This window comes from Primulina tabacum, chromosome 2 (genome assembly GCF_025594145.1).
Source record: "Primulina tabacum isolate GXHZ01 chromosome 2, ASM2559414v2, whole genome shotgun sequence".
Taxonomy (NCBI): Eukaryota; Viridiplantae; Streptophyta; class Magnoliopsida; order Lamiales; family Gesneriaceae; genus Primulina; species Primulina tabacum.
In genome coordinates, this window is record NC_134551.1 from 51804939 (window position 1) to 51822864 (window position 17926).

At 34.5% G+C, this 17926-nt stretch overlaps 2 protein-coding genes across 2 annotated transcripts; both read left to right on the forward strand.

The window, feature by feature from the left end:
• Positions 1-1474: 1474 nt before the first annotated feature.
• Positions 1475-3213, forward strand: LOC142536792 (anthocyanidin 3-O-glucosyltransferase 2-like). The gene has a single exon (XM_075642134.1). The coding sequence runs from the start codon at positions 1594-1596 to the stop codon at positions 3016-3018; it is 1425 nt and encodes a 474-aa protein (XP_075498249.1). The 5' UTR covers positions 1475-1593; the 3' UTR covers positions 3019-3213.
• Positions 3214-6402: 3189 nt separating this feature from the next.
• LOC142536794 (actin-related protein 4) lies at positions 6403-16736 on the forward strand. The gene is made up of 20 exons (XM_075642135.1): positions 6403-6543; positions 6632-6723; positions 7392-7538; positions 7624-7697; positions 7866-7946; positions 8944-9004; positions 9103-9152; positions 10268-10322; positions 11085-11162; positions 11294-11347; positions 11787-11840; positions 11913-11973; positions 12639-12690; positions 13010-13076; positions 14126-14188; positions 14296-14358; positions 15126-15188; positions 15665-15729; positions 16355-16423; positions 16514-16736. The coding sequence occupies exons 1-20, from the start codon at positions 6531-6533 to the stop codon at positions 16557-16559; spliced, it is 1308 nt and encodes a 435-aa protein (XP_075498250.1). The 5' UTR covers positions 6403-6530; the 3' UTR covers positions 16560-16736.
• Positions 16737-17926: the final 1190 nt, after the last annotated feature.

Sequence of the window (17926 nt, forward strand, 5' to 3'; positions counted from 1 at the left end):
TGAATTTAGTAGCCGGGTTGCCCACAAGTTCGTATTTTTGTTGAAAAACCAACACCGATAAAAATTATGTCCCGCGTATAAAATCACCTCAAAACTCCTTATTTTCAAAAATAAGAAAAGCCATCAACGATATTTTAAATAATTAAAAACAATTTCTATTATTCAGCACTCGGTCTCCGTTTCTCGATCGAAACTCGAATAATAAAAATACATTTTAATGCAACCATGTAGAAAAATATATTTTAAACATATCAATATGCACAACATAATTAAATAATGCAATTAAAATAATTAATTGAAATACACGAGAAATTTAATAAATCACTGTTGCCGACTAATAGCGCGTTTGGATTTTAAAGTGTTTTGCTTAAAAGCAATTATTGTTTTTTAATTATTATTATTATTTGATATGTGTTTGTATGGGTTTTTAGTGTTTTTTTAAATATTTTAATCTAGGAGATGCAGAAGACTCGAACTTGAGTCAATATATGAAGAATTCGAGTGAGACCATTGGACCAAGCCCTCAATCTCGTTTTCTAATATTTTTAAAAGCACTCGATTAAGCAAAAATTGTAGCTTTTCAAAAAGCCCAAATTTGAAACTTTTCTAAAGCTTCTCTTTAATTATAAATTTAAAAATTATATATTTATCCAAACACAAAAATAACACAACTTTTACTTTATAAAATAATTTTAAAAGCCAACTGAAAAACCATTTTTTAAAACAAAAAACTTTAAATAGAAACGAAGTCTAAGAATATTTGGCTCAATTTTTACAAAATATGTATAAAAGCATTTATAACATCTCAGTTCTACTATATAATTCTGATATATATATATATATATAATAAACTTTTTTTAAAATAATATGACAGATATTTGAACATATATTGTATTAGATTAGAATAAATTATATTATTGAGCGTAATTAAAAAACTGAATTAAAATTAATCATCATTGGCGGTAGTAAAATGACAGGAACCAATTAGCTTCCTTTATTATTTTTTTTGCGGGTTTTTATTATCTTTGAGTCTTGAACTAAAGACTTCACCAATTAGTATTCTACACATGCAAAATAAAATATATATTATTTGAAATTAAAAGTTATTTTTGTTATTAAAAAAATTATTTTTCGTAAATTTGAATCTAATTATATATATATATATATTTGCTTTCATGTTACCGAAGCAATGACATAAGCGGCATTCCAGAAGATCTGTCTGTTTGCTCTTTGCAGGCGAGCCGCGTGGAACATTTTTAAATTATTTCGATCGCATCAAGTTGTTTATTTTATTAAAGAAATTGTTTTATATACGTGTTATTAAATAATTGATACTACCTGTATATCTATATTTAGATATTAATTTATATAATACAAAAAATTCAATAAAAATAAAATTTATCAAAATCTATATTGAATACAAAATCTTACAATAAAATCTCATGAAATAATAACCATATATTGATGATATGATTGTTCTTGTTAAAGACATGCAGATGGAACTCGTTCTCACGAAGTGACATCATATACAAATATATAATTCCGATGCATGCATCCTCCCTGAATTCTTGAATTAATCCAGAGAGAAAAAAAATGGCGGAAAAAACAGTAGAATTGGTGTTCATCCCTTTCCCCGCCCCGAGCCATCTTGCAGCTTTGGTGAAACTGGCAAAGCTCTTGACTGATACAGATGGACGCATTTCAGTTACTATCCTCATCTTGAAGGCACCGATTGACACCAAGATCGATTCTTTGACAAGGAATTCGAGCCACTCTCGCGTACGGTTCGTACGAATCGTCCCCCATGACGAGTCCATAGAGCGGGAGTTGATTAAATCTCCCAAAAACCTGATGCTCCGGTTCATTGAAAGCCAGAAGAAAGCTGTCAGGGACGTGGTGGCGGAGATGATGGAGGACCCGACGAGAAGGATTGCTGGGTTTGTGCTGGACATGTTCTGCACCACCATGATGCAGGTGGCGGATGAGTTTCGGGTCCCGAGTTATATTTGCTTCACTTGCAGCGCCGCTGTGCTGGGTCTTATGCTTCATTTCCATCGAATTAGCGACGAATTTGGGCCGGAATACGTGGCAGAACAGTACGAGGGTTTGGATTCTGAGGTATCGATTTCGACTTACGCTAACCCTTACCCAGCGAGTGTCTTACCTTCTTCTGTACTTGAGAAAGACGGCGGGTTGTTGAACAATTTCAAGAGGTTTCGGGACTGCAAAGGGATTGTGATAAACACGTTCCTTGAATTGGAATCCCACGCGGTGAAGTCTCTTTTGGCTGATGAAAGCGTCCCAAACATTTACCCTGTCGGGCCCATAATTCAGGAAGCAAGTGGTGCTGAACAGAGGGAAGGGCAGGGCGAGATCCTGGAATGGCTGGACCAGCAACCAGATTCTTCCGTTGTTTATCTTTGCTTCGGCACCAACGGTTCCTTCGATAGAGAACAAGTGAAGGAGATTGCCGCCGCTCTTGAAAAGAGTGGACACCGGTTTTTATGGTCCCTTAGGAAGCCTCCTCTAGAGGGAAAATTTGAGATGGTCGGGGAGTACGAAGACCACAAGGAAGTACTGCCGGAGGGATTCCTGCAGCGCATGTCGGGAGTCGGGAAAGTGATCGGGTGGGCACCACAAATGGCCGTACTATCCCATCGTTCCGTGGGAGGCTTCGTTTCGCATTGTGGATGGAACTCGACTTTGGAAAGTATTTGGTGCGGGGTGCCGCTGGCAGCGTGGCCTCTTTTTGCAGAGCAGCAAGCTAATGCATTCCAATTCGTTAAAGAGTTTGGGATGGCAGTTGAGATTAAGATGGACTATAAGAAAAACTGTGGTATCATCGTAGGGGCGGAGAAGATCGAGATGGCGATTCGGGAGCTGATGGATTTGGACAACAAAATCCGAGTCAAGGTTGCAGCAATGAAAGATAAGAGTCGGGTCGTTTATGAGAAAGGCGGGTCGTCCCAGGATTTCTTGCAACGTCTGGTTCAAGATTTTATTGATACGGTGTCTTGAAAGCATCCTATAACCATTGAGCATCAGCTTTCAAGATTTGATCTCCTTTTAATCTTTTATGAAGTCAAGTGACATACTGTACTGTTCAATTTCCATCCAAATTGAATATTTTACTTCGAGTGTCTGAATGGATTCGAAAACATTACTTGTTGCTCAATCTCATTCAGCAGACTGATACATAGTCTTTTATACTAATTAATGTCATTTTTGGTTTATGATCAAAACTCTTTGCGTGGGTTCAGATGATAAATATACAGAGCATGTTTATTCGGGGAAGTTAAGGTTCAACAGCCTGTGTAGGAGATTGTATGCACTCAACCTACGCATTCATTTACAATCAGTGAAAACCAAAAGCTTTTCTCCATGGAAGGGAAACATCTCTTGTAATGGATAGGTGAATTTCAGAAAATTAACTCTAGTTCTAGCTTGGAATCCGCAACAATTCTTGATACCTCATTTGCTATTTATCTTTTTCTTTACAAAGCCAAGATTACATGTTAGCAAGTGACTCAAACTATTCATGAGTAACTCATGAATAACTTTTAGAATATGTGTCTAACGAACCAACTCGTTGTTTGAGTTTTATTGTCAATTATATAAAAACAATCTTTGTTTTACTTTATTTGTATACTTACATAACAATTTTTGTTTTACTTTGTTTGTATACTCATGCAAGTTGTATAGATAAAGTCTTTGAATATACTAAAGATACCATGATGTATGTCTCTCAACATAAGATTATGAAAACCACTAGAAAGTGTATCATATATTCTAAACAGGTTCTTACTCGATAGGGATAAAGGTCGCTTGAACTTGAGAATAACATATGTGATGTAAAAATCATGTTTCATTGGTAAGTGCATGAAGATGTTTATTAATACAGATGAGTGATCGTTTGCTGATGCACTAAACAATCCTCGCTCGAACTTTACAAGTGGTTATCACTTGTTGAGTGTAATAGTCTGTGGTTATGGTCATACATCATTATTCATTTGACTCGTGACTACATGGAAACTCCACGTATTAACATGCAATTTAATCTGTTTATCGACTCTATTGAGGTCATCAAGTGACGAGGTTGAGTGTAGTTTTGAAATACGTAAGAGCCAATACATTGTAATCGGGGATTAACTGCTCACCTACGGGTGAAAATATCATATATGGTATGGTGAGTTAATAATGTCATGAGTATTTGGCCAGAGCAAGACATGTACTTTACATAAACGTGTTTTTCCTAGTTGCACATACGAAGACACTATTATTACTAAAAGATATATTACATCGTTCTTAAATTCATTTGTAACTCTCGATATACCAATTGTTGCAGATTTGATCGGGATATATGAGTTGAAGAAACCGTATTGTACGCTAGCTATAACTTAAGGTTTTTGCATGTACTATCAGTGATACTTAGAGGATAATTGGCTCGATACTACTAGACGCTCTTACCTTGATTCGATGAATATAATCAAACTTGAGTTCTGACGTCCTTGATCAAGAGATTGATGAAAAAAATGAGGCTAATTAGGATAAACCTGAATAGGAAGAAATGTTGTTCAGGAATAACATGAAGTTGTGAACCTACGACTAGCTGTATCCCTGAACCATTAAGAATTACACAAGTATAAGACTGTGTGTTCCCGTTGAGATAGTCAAATTCAAGGTGTTGAATTTTGGTGACTGATGTTTGGATATCAAACAAATATCTTATAAAAGGAGTTTATAAGTTGATTCTTGTAATGGAAGTTGTTGAAGTTAGCTTCATTGATAATTAAGTGAGTGAGTGAAAAGTATGTTTTAGTTAAGAAGTTTACAAAACCGGCGGCTGCAAAAAATGGATCAATGAAAATTTTGGAAAATGTATGTTTTAGTTAAGAAGTTTACAAAACCGGCGGCTGCAAAAAATGGATCAATGAAAATTTTGACATTCAAAATTTTCATTGTATAGCGAGATTTGTACCATTGATATATCGAAGCTGTTTGATCATCGATCGGAGTTATAATGAGTTCACAAACTAACGTACTCCAATTCGTTAAAGAGATTGGAATGTCGGTTGACATTAAGATGGGCTACATGAAAAATTGTAGTGTCATTGCAGAGGCGGAGGAGATTGAGAAGGTCAATTGGGAGTAGATGGATATGGACGACGAGATACGAGCTAAGATTACAGCGATGAAAGGTAAGAGTAGGGGTCACCTGCGTGAAAGGCGGGTTGGGACGTCTGGTTCAAGATTTCGTTGGCACGATGTCTTGATGCTCTATCAAGTAAATGTTTGGTTTCCATAACTCGTGAATTTCAGTTATATCTCGTGTTATCTTCAAAATTTAACATTATGAGGCTCCCAATGTAGTTGAGATGGTAGGGTATGACAGACACTTACCAAAAGACCAGTTGTTCGATTCTTCCTGCATCTTCTTTCTCAATTTGAGTCTTGTCACACAATATTTATCCAATATGATTTACTTATTCAACATGGTTTACAGACTACTACATTGGCTTTTTGGATTTATCCAGAACGCACCAAAATTTAACATTTTGCAGACTAAATAGGCCTATGATTGAGCACTATTTCAAGCCTATGTTTGTAATATATAATTATTATCTTTCTGTGTATTTTGAGTAAACCATCGACTAACACAATAGACAACTTTATCATCAGACCTCCAATCATCACACAACTTAATATTACATGTTCGTCTTATGAGAATAACGAGCGCAACCAACTTAATTGAACTTTAAAAATTATAAAGATTTTCGTCAAAAAAAATTATAAAGATAGCATAAATAATTTGAAATATTAAATCTTCGCTTTGTAAATGCAGATAATAATCGCTCACGGCTCATCCAACAAGTAGAGCTATCCAATAAATTTTTATATCTATTCTACATTTAAAATAGATTGAACTTTAAATAAGTCACCAAACTAAAAAAGTAAATATTTCACCAAATAAGTTATTTTTAAAAAGATATGGTTGGATATTGAAGTAATCATGAAACAAATAAGGATGAAGTATTACGGGCAAAAACTCGTGTGAGACGGTCACACGTGTCGTATTTTGTTAGACAGATCTCTTATTTAGATTATCCATGAAAAAATATTACTTTTTATGCTAAAAGTATTATTTTTTATTGTGAATATCGGTAGGGTTGACTCATCTCACAGATAAAGATTCGTGATACCGTCACACAATAGATCGTCACAAAAGAGGCATACTCATATATATATATATATATATATATATATATATAATTATCGAGATGAAACTGGAGTAAAGATGATTTAATTTAATTTTAATAATTCATATAATCATATTTTATATTAATAATTAATTATTAATTAAAATCGATACATCAAAGTATCATATTTAATTCGTTTATATTTATGGCCCTTTCTCGTTACCGTTAGGGCTTAATCCTCCTAAACCCCATCTTGTTTACCTTCCTTCTTCCCTTCACTGTAAGCGCGCTCGCTATAACAGAAGAAAAAGAAAGAAAAACGGTGGAGAAATCATGTACGGCGGTGGTAAGTGTGGTTGATTCCTCGTCGGTTCTTATTTATTTAAGGATTATGAATAACTGGGCACGATTTTACTTCTTGTTGTTTGGTACAGACGAAGTGTCCGCAATAGTGGTGGACTTGGGTTTCCATACCTGTAAAGCTGGTTACGCCGGTGAAGATGCTCCAAAGGCTGTTTTTCCATCAGTGAGCCGGCCAAATCTCTGTTTAGCATGTTTTTGTTTCTTCTGAATAGTTTTCTGATATTTTTTATTTCTTTTATTTTGAAAGTTTTTGTATTGTTCTCGCGGAGTTTCGTGTTTCTGGGTTTTTGCTTCCAAAGTTGAGAAGTCTTTTTTTTTCTTGAAAGGGATCGAACAGTGGTGCAAAGACTAGGTTTTTGTCTTTCAGACCGGAGATTTTACCTTGATTTAGTTGAAAGTGTTAAACTTGGAGGAACAGGAGTAAGTTTGAGGGTTAAGGGAAAAACTTTATTAAATTGTAGTCCAAACACAGGGTTTCCATTTGCTCAGAATTTTACCAACTAAAGTTTATCTTGTACAATTATTCTTTTCCTGAAATGGGTATAGTTTTGGTTGAAAATTGGAAGAAAAAGTTTGATGTCAAAGCCAAATAATGAAGCGATGAATGGGAGGATGTCAAATAATGCAGACAAAACCTTTTGCCAAAGAAGGGACTTCGATGATGTATAAAGGAGTTAATTGACGAATATCGTCTTAAAAAGGGGTTGCTATAATAGTTTGGGTTTTCAAATTTTTATAACATGTTTGTATGAATAAATTTACCTGATTATGCCCTGCCAATTCTTGCATTTTCATTCTATCTTTTTCTGAAAATATAATATATTTAATCAGGATGTTGGGTCAATTGACCTAATGGAAGTTGATGATATTGATAATTCAGACAAGAATTCTGGATCTGCTCTAGATTCTAAATCCAAGGGTAAGCGTAAACTTTATGTAGGATCGCAAGACATGGGGTTTCGGAGGGATCACATGGAGGTCAGTGTATTAAATTTATTGTTCTATGATTCAGTCCACATCTTCATAAATTTGTACGCTGATCATAAAAAAGTGATATCATCAGGTATTATCACCCATCAAGGATGGAATAGTTGTTGACTGGGATATGGTTGAAAACATATGGGACCATGCATTGAGGTAGCTGCTGCTTCATTTTAAATTTTTTCTAGATTTCATTTCTCAACCTTTTACAATGATCTTGTGTAAGAGTGTAATTCCGACAGTCTTTTGTTCCTACATGCTGAATATTATTTACTTAACATGTTATGCTCAAAACTTCAATCTTAAAAGCCTCTTAACTGACAGGAAATGCCTATTGATTGATCCAAAGGAGCATCCAATGCTACTTGCTGAGCCATGTTTTAATACTCAACTGCAGAGAGAAAAGTAAGCTGAATCTTTTTTTTCATATTGTGGTTACTTTTAATGCTGTCTATGTTTCTGTGAACATTTGCACTCATTTTTATGCCAGATTCCTTCTAGCTGGAAGAAATGGTTTCATTGGAAGAGTAATATGGAAATATGGGAATGAGTTTTAGAGGAGAGTTCTAAGCTAGGTGGACTAGAATATAATACAATATAAGCATTTCTAACTTTTTATTTCAATAAATATATGTGGAAGTTCAGCACTTACTATTATCAGATCTTGTTAGGGATTGGTGTTTTATTTGTTCTTGACTTGCTACTAGATTTAATTTCTCGTCGTGGTTCATGGATGGCTCATCCACTTCGCATTGTAATCTTTTGATATTTATTAATAATACAATAGTTTCCTATCAAAAAAAAAAAAATATATGTGGAAGTTATCTTAAATGTTGATTAAATTGGATGATACATATCACTGTAGCTGGTCACAATCAATTTGTAATTGAGGTTTGATGTTGATGAGATAGAGGATGTTCAATGGATGCTTGAGGCGGTTATGGAACACAAGTTAGAGTATTGTAGTGAATAACGAAAATGGGCTTTCAAGTCCTGGATATGTAAAGGCTGTGAAACATCCCAACAATCCGAACTACTGTATTCTGCAAGCAGATTGAAACAAAGTGTTTACTTCGTCCTGTTTCAGTTTAAGCTTCTTCCACTTGATTGTTGGGTAGAGTTGGAAGCCTTTTTATGGCTTCTCACATTTCCTAGTAAACATCATTGTAAAAATTAATTTTCAGATTGTTATCAGTAATCACATTGGCACTGTTATGAAATACAAGTTTTGGAAATGTTATAGCATTGACACTCAAAATTTTATATATGTTATTCCAAATGCTTCACAAGTTACATTCTTCATATTAACCTGTGGTAATTTGTATTAGTTTTATTTGGTCTTACTTTGGCTGATATTTTGTGAGTTTTAACGTGATTGTTAAGTGATTTTTTTGTCTAACAGGTCTGCGGAGATCATGTTTGAGAAATACCAAGTTCCTGCATTATTTTTGGCCAAAAATGCTGTGAGCACCCCCGATTGCTGTCTTGCATGCCCACTATTAACAATTTCTTTTTTCATAATTTGGAATAGAGTTTTAATTCCCTTGTCTGTTTGTGCTAGGTCCTCACGTCTTTTGCATCCGGACGGGCCACCTCTTTAGTCGTTGATAGGTAGGAGTGTATTGCTACTTGTTATACTGACCACAGTTCCATTTATTTCCAAGGTTACGATATGCTTGTGAACCTTCCATTAATAATCGCCTGATATTTACTTCCACCAATTTGAAGCTAAACAGAGGAATTTTCCTTTTTTTTTTCCCCAAAAAAGACACACAGCAATTCATTGTTGAGGTATCATAAACTTACAGCCAGTCGCTCTTTTGATGGTTTACGACTGTTATTTTATTTTTTAATTTCTTTCTCCAATGAAAGAGCAGCCTGTGTGCTTATTAGAGTCATAAAACCATGAAATCTTTGTTCATCTGAATTGATCTCCACGCTCATCTTAATTCCAAACCTAATTTGGTTGCAAAGTTCCTGAGAAAATTATCGGTTTTTAGTTTTCCATAAATTGCTCTCTTATGCACCATTAGTTACAAGAGCTTTTTCGTTCCTGGGAAATGTCATTGATGCGGAGAAATTCTGCATGGAGTGGTCTTTCTCATTTATAAATCAATCTAAACTTGTGGAGTGATGCTAAAATCAGAAGTTCGTTTTCATTCTTATTTTCAAATCAGTCACCCAAAAAGAACATCAATGATTTATAATTCAAAATCTGTATTAGAAAATCTGCAAAGTTTTATCTGTATCTTCCTAAATGTGCCACTATAGCCTAATGTTGCCAAAATATTATTTTCAGGTCCTTGGTTTTGAATTGACTGGCCTTACTTATTACTCTCCTGTTATTGATGTTTCTATTTTTGCTTAATTTTGACCATTTGTGCTTCTTCCTGCTCAAGTATTTGCTAATCACCTGTCTCAGAGAACTCTGGTTGTTTTCTCATATTCCTTCACACGAAATTTTTTTGGTCTTTCCAACTTCCACAGACCATAGACAATTTTTTTGTACTACTATTCTGTCATTAAAGAAAACTGCTATTCACTATTTTTGCTTTCAGAATCGTTCCTATAAAACAATTTCTCTTTTTTATAAATTTATTAGACAAGGTAGAACCTTGATTCCTTTTACAAAATATAATATTTATCTTTTGTGCTCGTTATGGTTTCCCAGATTTATTATATGGCACCATCTAGTATTAATTCGTTGCAACTGTTGCTTGTTTCAGTGGTGGAGGATCAACTACTGTGGCTCCAGTTCATGATGGATATGTTCTTCAGAAGGTACTTCCTTTTGTGTTAAGTATTTGGTGATACTCATATTATAGGTATTATTGGGTTATTCAATTTCATATACCTTGTTCAGAATCTCTTAGTCAACTTTTTTTGGACAAATCATTTTCTTCGTATATGCCATATGACTAATCATTTTTTTCGTATATGCCATATGCACAAGAGATTTGTTGTACTTGAAAGTACCTTGTAGATGACATTCATCAATGCTAATTCCCTGTCCGTAACAATTACTTTTGGACATTTGTCAACTCCTAAAATTTTATTGAATCTCTCTAATTCTCAAATGTAATCTTCCTCTTCCTCCTTCTGCATAAACACAAGACGGGAATAAAATAACGTGTGAAAACTTGACATGCCAATGACATCAAGAAGTGGCATATTGTATTTGTTGGTCTTGTATGTGCAATATATAACGAGGACATTAGAGAAATTCTTTGTCAATGTCATTGAGCTCGGGTGTGAGAAAAACAAATGAGTCAAGTGATTATCTTAGTTAAACTTCATATCATAGGGTTTGATTTTTGGTTTGACTTTCTTCTCTTGGTGGTTTAAAAGGACTGGTTAGTATTCTGGATATTAATTGGCTAAGTTTGTATTTTGGATCTCTGGGAGGCTTACTTTTATTTAATGGGTCATCAAGTTTTAAAAGTCGGTTTCATTTCTACTGTTGATGTATTAACCTTTTATTTTGGAATTGGATAAGTTTCCCCATTCTAATTACAAATTGTTTTGCTCCCACGCTTGACATAGGCTGTGGCAACATCTCCTGTCGGGGGAGAATTTCTCACTGATTGCTTATTGAAAAGCCTGGAACACAAAGGGCTTCCTGTAAGGTTTTCCCCTCCATATTAGTTTGCGATTTAACAGAAAGTAAACTGGTAGCTACTATTGGCATGTACTTTTATTTCTTTTCCATCTTTTCTTTGATTCTTCCTGCTTTCTTATCATCGGAAATGTAGATAAAACCTCGATATGCATTTAAACGGAAGGAAATTCGTCCAGGAGAATTTCAGGTGATCTGTCCTTTATTTATTTGAAATTTTTTGAGTAATCCTTCACTTTACTTCTGGTAGGCATTTGGCGTGCTACTTAGGTTTTTATTTCTATTTTAACTGTTAATTGATTGCTTGTTTCTGGTACTGTGACGAAATCTATAAAATTAAAGTACAATCTAAATTTTGCACTAGCTCTGTGTTGCACTTGAAGTGTGGATAGATCTGGGAGCCTTTGCTAGCTTGATTCAGACTACTGAAGAATGCTCTCCACTTGTTCAAAGATGCCATAATCCTTGGCTGCATTCTGAATGGAAAAATAAACCTTACTTATCTTCAACTTAGCTGAAATTTAAGCTTCTTGATGGTTTTTGTTTGAATGTTATGCCTACTTCATTGCAGTTGCTGTTGTTGATTTGTTTTCTATGACTGCTTATGACCCTTTCTTTTGATCTCACAGATTACGGACCTTGACTTCCCAAATACAACAGAAAGCTACAAACTCTATTCTCAGGTATGTGTTTGATCAGGCTTGTTACTTGCTGGTCCTCCTTCATTTACTTAAAAGAATTTTTATTTGTGACAGAGAGTTATTGTTGGAGATATTAAAGAATGTGTATGCCGAGTGCCAGACACCCCTTATGATGGTTTGTCCTCCTAAATGTATCAAAGTGATTTATTCAGCTAAATATTGTGTGGCATTTTTTAAATACTTAAATGTAGCTAATATTTGTTTTTGCTATAATTAATATTACAATTTACCACCAAGACAGGGTAGACTAAATGAATTATTTATACTGAATACAAGTTACTCTCTATCATAACCCTGTAACTGAATCACAATATGACTACTGTTATCTAAGACATGCTGGTATTTTAGTTGTGAATTTGTATAGAAATTTCTCGGTCCAAAAGGAAAAAGTTCCTTGGCCTTTACATGTTCGTGGGCATAGAAAATATAGAAATTATGATAATGCTATGCACGAGTTCTCTGTACTATCTAATTCCACTGGATTTACAAGACCTGCTGTGAACATTATCATCAGACGAGCCTTAGTCACAACTAGTGGGTGATCAGCTAATATTTTGCATCTTACACCAACTATATTTTCCATGGTGTCTAGGAAAAAGACAGAATTTCTTGTGATGTCTTCTCTCATTAATCTTAATAATCTTTGTGCCTGATCAGTAAAACGTTTGGCCTTGTGGATGTAATTTATTGACTTGTCCCGTCTATGGCGACTCGCATACTATTCTATGATTTGTGTTGGATTAGAAAGTTAAAATTGCTGACCCTTCTCTTTTCTCTCAGAGACTTCATATTCCAACATCCCAATGACACCTTATGAGCTTCCTGATGGACAGTAAGTTTGTCTGTAAGCTATTTTTATTCCTCATTTCTCCATCCTTGAAATTTGGATATAAGATCTCTAATGCGATACGGCTACGCCATTCAACTGATGGTTCTTTTCACCTTTCGCGAGAATATATTGTGAAGATTTAGCTAGTTCAACTTCGGCATGATTTAACTGGTTGTGCATTTATTTTCCTTTTTGAGGAATCAACTAGAATTTGGTCATAATATTTTTTTGTTAAATATAATCATAAATTTGTATGTTCATGTGGTCGATTACTATTATGTTCTTTTGCTACCAAGTTGTTTAGTTATTTATTTTAATGCAGGACGATTGAAATTGGTGCTGACAGATTCAAAGTTCCTGATGTACTATTCAATCCATCTCTTGTCCAGGTTAGTGCAGGACATTTATAATCTTTGTACCTGTTTTGTGAAGACCCAGTAATGGGATATTTATCTAGTTATGTGTTTGCGTTGGCGTTTGCTTCACGTTTTTGTTATGGGATTTTTTTGATACCTTGATACTTGTGTGATATTTGCATGCATTGTACGAGATTGGGGCATCTCTGAAGATTTTTTTATTTAATCCATGTTCCTGGATATTTTTTTATTTTATCATATTATATGATAATCACACATGGCTGATCCTTCTACGAAGAAACTGGGGAAATTATTACTTCTAAGGTTAAGCTGCAGTTACGTTACAGAACTTCTACTCCTATAGAACAACCCTCGATCTCTATGAAGCAATTTGGAACAATCATATCATCTAAGTCTGACCTCTGTTATTAAAAACCCTAAAGCAAATTGTTCAGGGCATTGAGCACAAGGCAATCATTCAGTATGAGTCTGGTATACATGCTCACAGTCTCACACCATGTTGTCAGGCGAGAATGACACTATACTGATATCAAGGAATACTTGTACTTAAAATGGGTAAGCTGCAACATGAATGCGTATCAAGGACAGTCTACTGTTGTTTCTTTGGGGAGGAAAGTCATTTATTAACGAGAAGGGATTTATATTGAAAGCCTAATACACGTAAAAATTAGAATATTGTCTTGTTATAAGGTGGACAGACTAACAAAGCAAATGAAAAGGAGGGGATGTCACATAATTTATTTTTGGAAATCGATCCACATTCGATACTTTAATTCCACAATATCAATCAAGTGTGACTAGAGTCATGTCATAAAATTACCATCTGTTTATACATCATGTGCTTTTTTAAGATTGTTTGCTCTTGATTTCTTCTTGATATCCTCAATTTTTTTGTGTATTTTATTTGTTGTGGTCAGAGACGTCCATGTCTTGTGGTTTATGAGAGATTCTTTCTAGTTACGGGATATGCCCTTACAGAATATTTGAATCTTATCTAGTTTATGCTTGACTTTTTTACTTCTACTTAGCATATTGTACTGACAATTTGATGCCCACCGTAGACTATACCTGGTATGGAAAATTCTTTAGAGATTGCTTCATCTGTCCGTGGTCTGCCTCAAATGGTGATTACTCTTTTCTTTCACTAAACTTATATTTGTTCTCAATGCTCATTACCAGTTCTTCTTTCATTCCTAGTTTCAGTTAGTTGGTCATTCCTGAAAATTTCCAGGTTATTGAGAGCATAAACAAGTGCGATGTTGACATCCGAAGAGAACTTTTTAGCAGCATTTTGGTACGTGTCTCTCCCTTGTCTTTCCACATTTCAAGTATTCCCAATTCTGAGTGTTCTTGTCTGTTGTGTAGTTGGTAAGAGTTGAATCATGCAAAACCTTCAAATTTATCTCTTTCTTTCCACGTTTTCTGTCCTCTACACTGGCTTGTCCCCAGCTTGGGACCCCTTCCATCTTGTAGATTTGCTCCTCTGCTTGGACGATAACTTAGTTGGCTGTTTTCTGAAGGACAGTGACATGTTAATGAAGTAATTTTGTTATATTTGTTTTGTCATGAACAGATGAAGGTTCTGTCTACATAGTACATACTTACGGAGTGTAAAGGAAATATGTTTCTGCAATCTACTCTTTTGTATTTGTTATAGGACTTGTGTTTTTTCATTGTTGCTCTTTGTTTGAGTTGGACACTGTTATTATTATTATTTATTGATCCATCCCTAATTATTTTCTTTTTTTTTTTAAGTTCTATAGCAGGATAAGCACAACAGATCCACACTTAACTTTCAAGTTTAATGTCAGAAGTTGTATTGGCACAGTTTCTATGGCTCCCATGTGAAACTTGACACACTTTCAGATATATGTATTTAGTAGTCTTACTATTGTAATTTACTTTTTTTCCCCTGCAATAAGTTTGGAAAACGGGAACCATAATTTTCAGATTTTAGGAGATTTGATTATTGTAAAAGAAATTTAATACTAAATGACGGTTCCTTGGGCCCAGCCAAACTAAGTTGTAGGGATTTTAATAGCATAATTCTATGTTGTGCAGCTTGCTGGCGGTACTGCATCAATGCAACAGTTGAAAGAACGTCTTGAGAAAGATTTGTTGGAGGTGCCATCTTCTTTATGAACATACATGACTTGTTTTGATGAAATATTTCTTGTATTATTTGTTGTTGGTTGCCAAAGAGCGATGCTTTTATAAAAGGAGGGCTGGAAGGTGGTCATAGCATTTCCTTATGGAGGATTATACTAGTCTTTGATTAGCAGTTGCTTAGTTTGGTTGCCTCTTGGTCTTATATTTGCTATATGGGTTAGCACAACATATGCTGGTTTATTTGCTTACCCATTGAAATTTGTAAAGATTAAGATAATATATCGACTCCTGTAGTGATGTGTAGGTATAAGCTTAATATAGTGGGAATTTACGGCATTGGTGATGGAGTTGAATTAACATTTCATTCTCATAGTACTATTCGAGTGAACCGACTTCAATTTATTGACATTCTATATTACTTGGAATAGTGTGTGGCATCTTTAATGTTTTAAGGAGTGGCTTTTTGATGCTGATTATTATGTTGTTTCTAGGAATCCCCTCAAGCAGCAAGGGTCAAAGTGTTGGCAAGTGGAAATGCTACTGAAAGGAGATTCAGGTTGTGTTTATTTGTGTACCACTGCTCGACAGCATCTTTTGCCTTTGTCGCTCTACTCCTCTTTCACGAGTGAATCAGCTGTATATGCGGTTGTATTCTTGGGTTTCGTTGGGTCTTTAAATTTACCAGAGTTTATATTATGGACATGTTAGGATTAAATGGTACAAAAATATTGAGTGTACCTATTTTGATATCTCAAGAGTGCCAATCAAAATATTTTCTGTACCAGATTTTTTCGTATTATTGTCAATGATTAAATAATGATCAAATATCCGATTTGTGAAATTAAAACGGTCATAATTTGAGAAGAATTGTTACTATTGTTATGAGATTTTTCAACTCTCAATATTCTTTGTCAATGCGCCTATATAAGAGTTGTCTGGGAGTCGCTTTGTTTTAGCTGCTGTCCACTTCGGTTTCTAGAGTAAATTCGTATTTGTCTGGTGCACTTTTGCTTGCCTTAAGAATGCTTTAAGATATTCACTTTCGGAATAGCAAACCTTTGATCTTGAACTTCAGATTTCAAGCTATGTCAAGAAAAAATTCCAATCAAAAAGTGACTTGTGTATTACGACCAAAATTGTTTTCGCTTGATGCTGGATGCTAACGAGTGTTGTCAATACAGCGTTTGGATCGGGGGGAGCATATTGGCATCTCTTGGTTCCTTTCAGCAAATGTGGTTTTCCAAGTCTGAGTGAGTTCTCGTGCCTTTCAGTTCATACACTTTCTTTACGTATAATATCTTTGTAGCAGATTCATAATTTATATGCTGTGGTGATGACAGGTATGAAGAGCATGGAGCTTCTTACGTTCAACGCAAATGCCCCTAACATGCTCTCATGTTCTACCTGCTAATTTACATGAATGGCAAGATGATTGGCTATTTCATTACTTCTGTATCTTGTTATACATTATATTTAATGTGTTAATGGATCTTCTCGGACGCTAGCAACTTTACTACTAGAGCATAGTTTACTATCTATTTATCTCGTGCTTGGTTTCGTTAATGCTTATCTAAATGCCAACTTTACTACTAGAGCATAGTAATATTTACGTGCATTAGACTATCCCATGATGTGGACAATGAATGTTTGTGTTCGAGTTTTGGCAGTGGAAATATTCAAGGTGTGATGTGTAAATAAATGAAAGTTTATAGAAGATAAACTAAGAAGATTTTCATAACTAGTTTTATTCTTTCAGTTATAAGAGTTATGTAAATGATTTTTCAGTTTATTCCCCGATTTTCTCATTCCCTAAATTTTCATTGAACTGTCTGAATTCATTGTTGCCCAAAGACTACTAACCACAAGTCTTTTTATTAACAAAGTTTGAGGAAAAATTAACTAGAAGTTAAATAATTTAGCCCATTGCATGAAAAACTAACATTTGACTAATTCAATTCTTGAATATTTGGAATGAATGATGAACTTGTACGTATGATATACCTTTTAATTTGTGTCAAATGTTAATTTTATAAATGACATGTAATTTAATGTATCCAAAGACTTCGTTTGTGCTTGCTTCATTTATGTCATCACATTCTTCTTGGCACCCACGTTCTCTTCTCTTGTCCTTATTTCCTCCGTCGTTCTCTGAGAACTAAATTTTAAACCATATATCGCCACACCTGACTGACAAGCAAATATTACCGACAGCAAAATCAATTTTCGCTTATATTTATATGATTTCTTTCAAAAAAAAAAAAAATTCACTCGAGCTAGTTAATAAATTGATTGCTAAAATCATAAGTTAATTTTTTCAGCGTAGGTCTTCTAAACTTTTTAATTCTACGATATGCTGATGGCCTTTCAATTTTCTCGTCACCCTTGGAAATTTCGTTAGCACCGTTGCACTTGGGTGTCATAATCCGATTTGGTTAACGAAAGAATTTTTCAACGAATGTAAAAGGTAATTTTAACTTGTGGATTTTCAAATCAGAAGAACAGTTTGGTAAACTTGTACCAATTCACTAGTACTATACAAATTGGACGTATATAATCACATCTAAAGGATGGGATTAATTGCAAGATAACATTATTGGAAGTATATGATTAAGTTTGGTCCACAGAGCCTGTGAAGTATCAATCGTACGTCCTTCTCCCAAGCTGTCAACTTTGTTATGGCCTACCTATCTTTGTGTTCAGATCCCAAGAAGATTGTTTGTGCTTTGACAAAAAATAAGTAAATAATTTTTTTA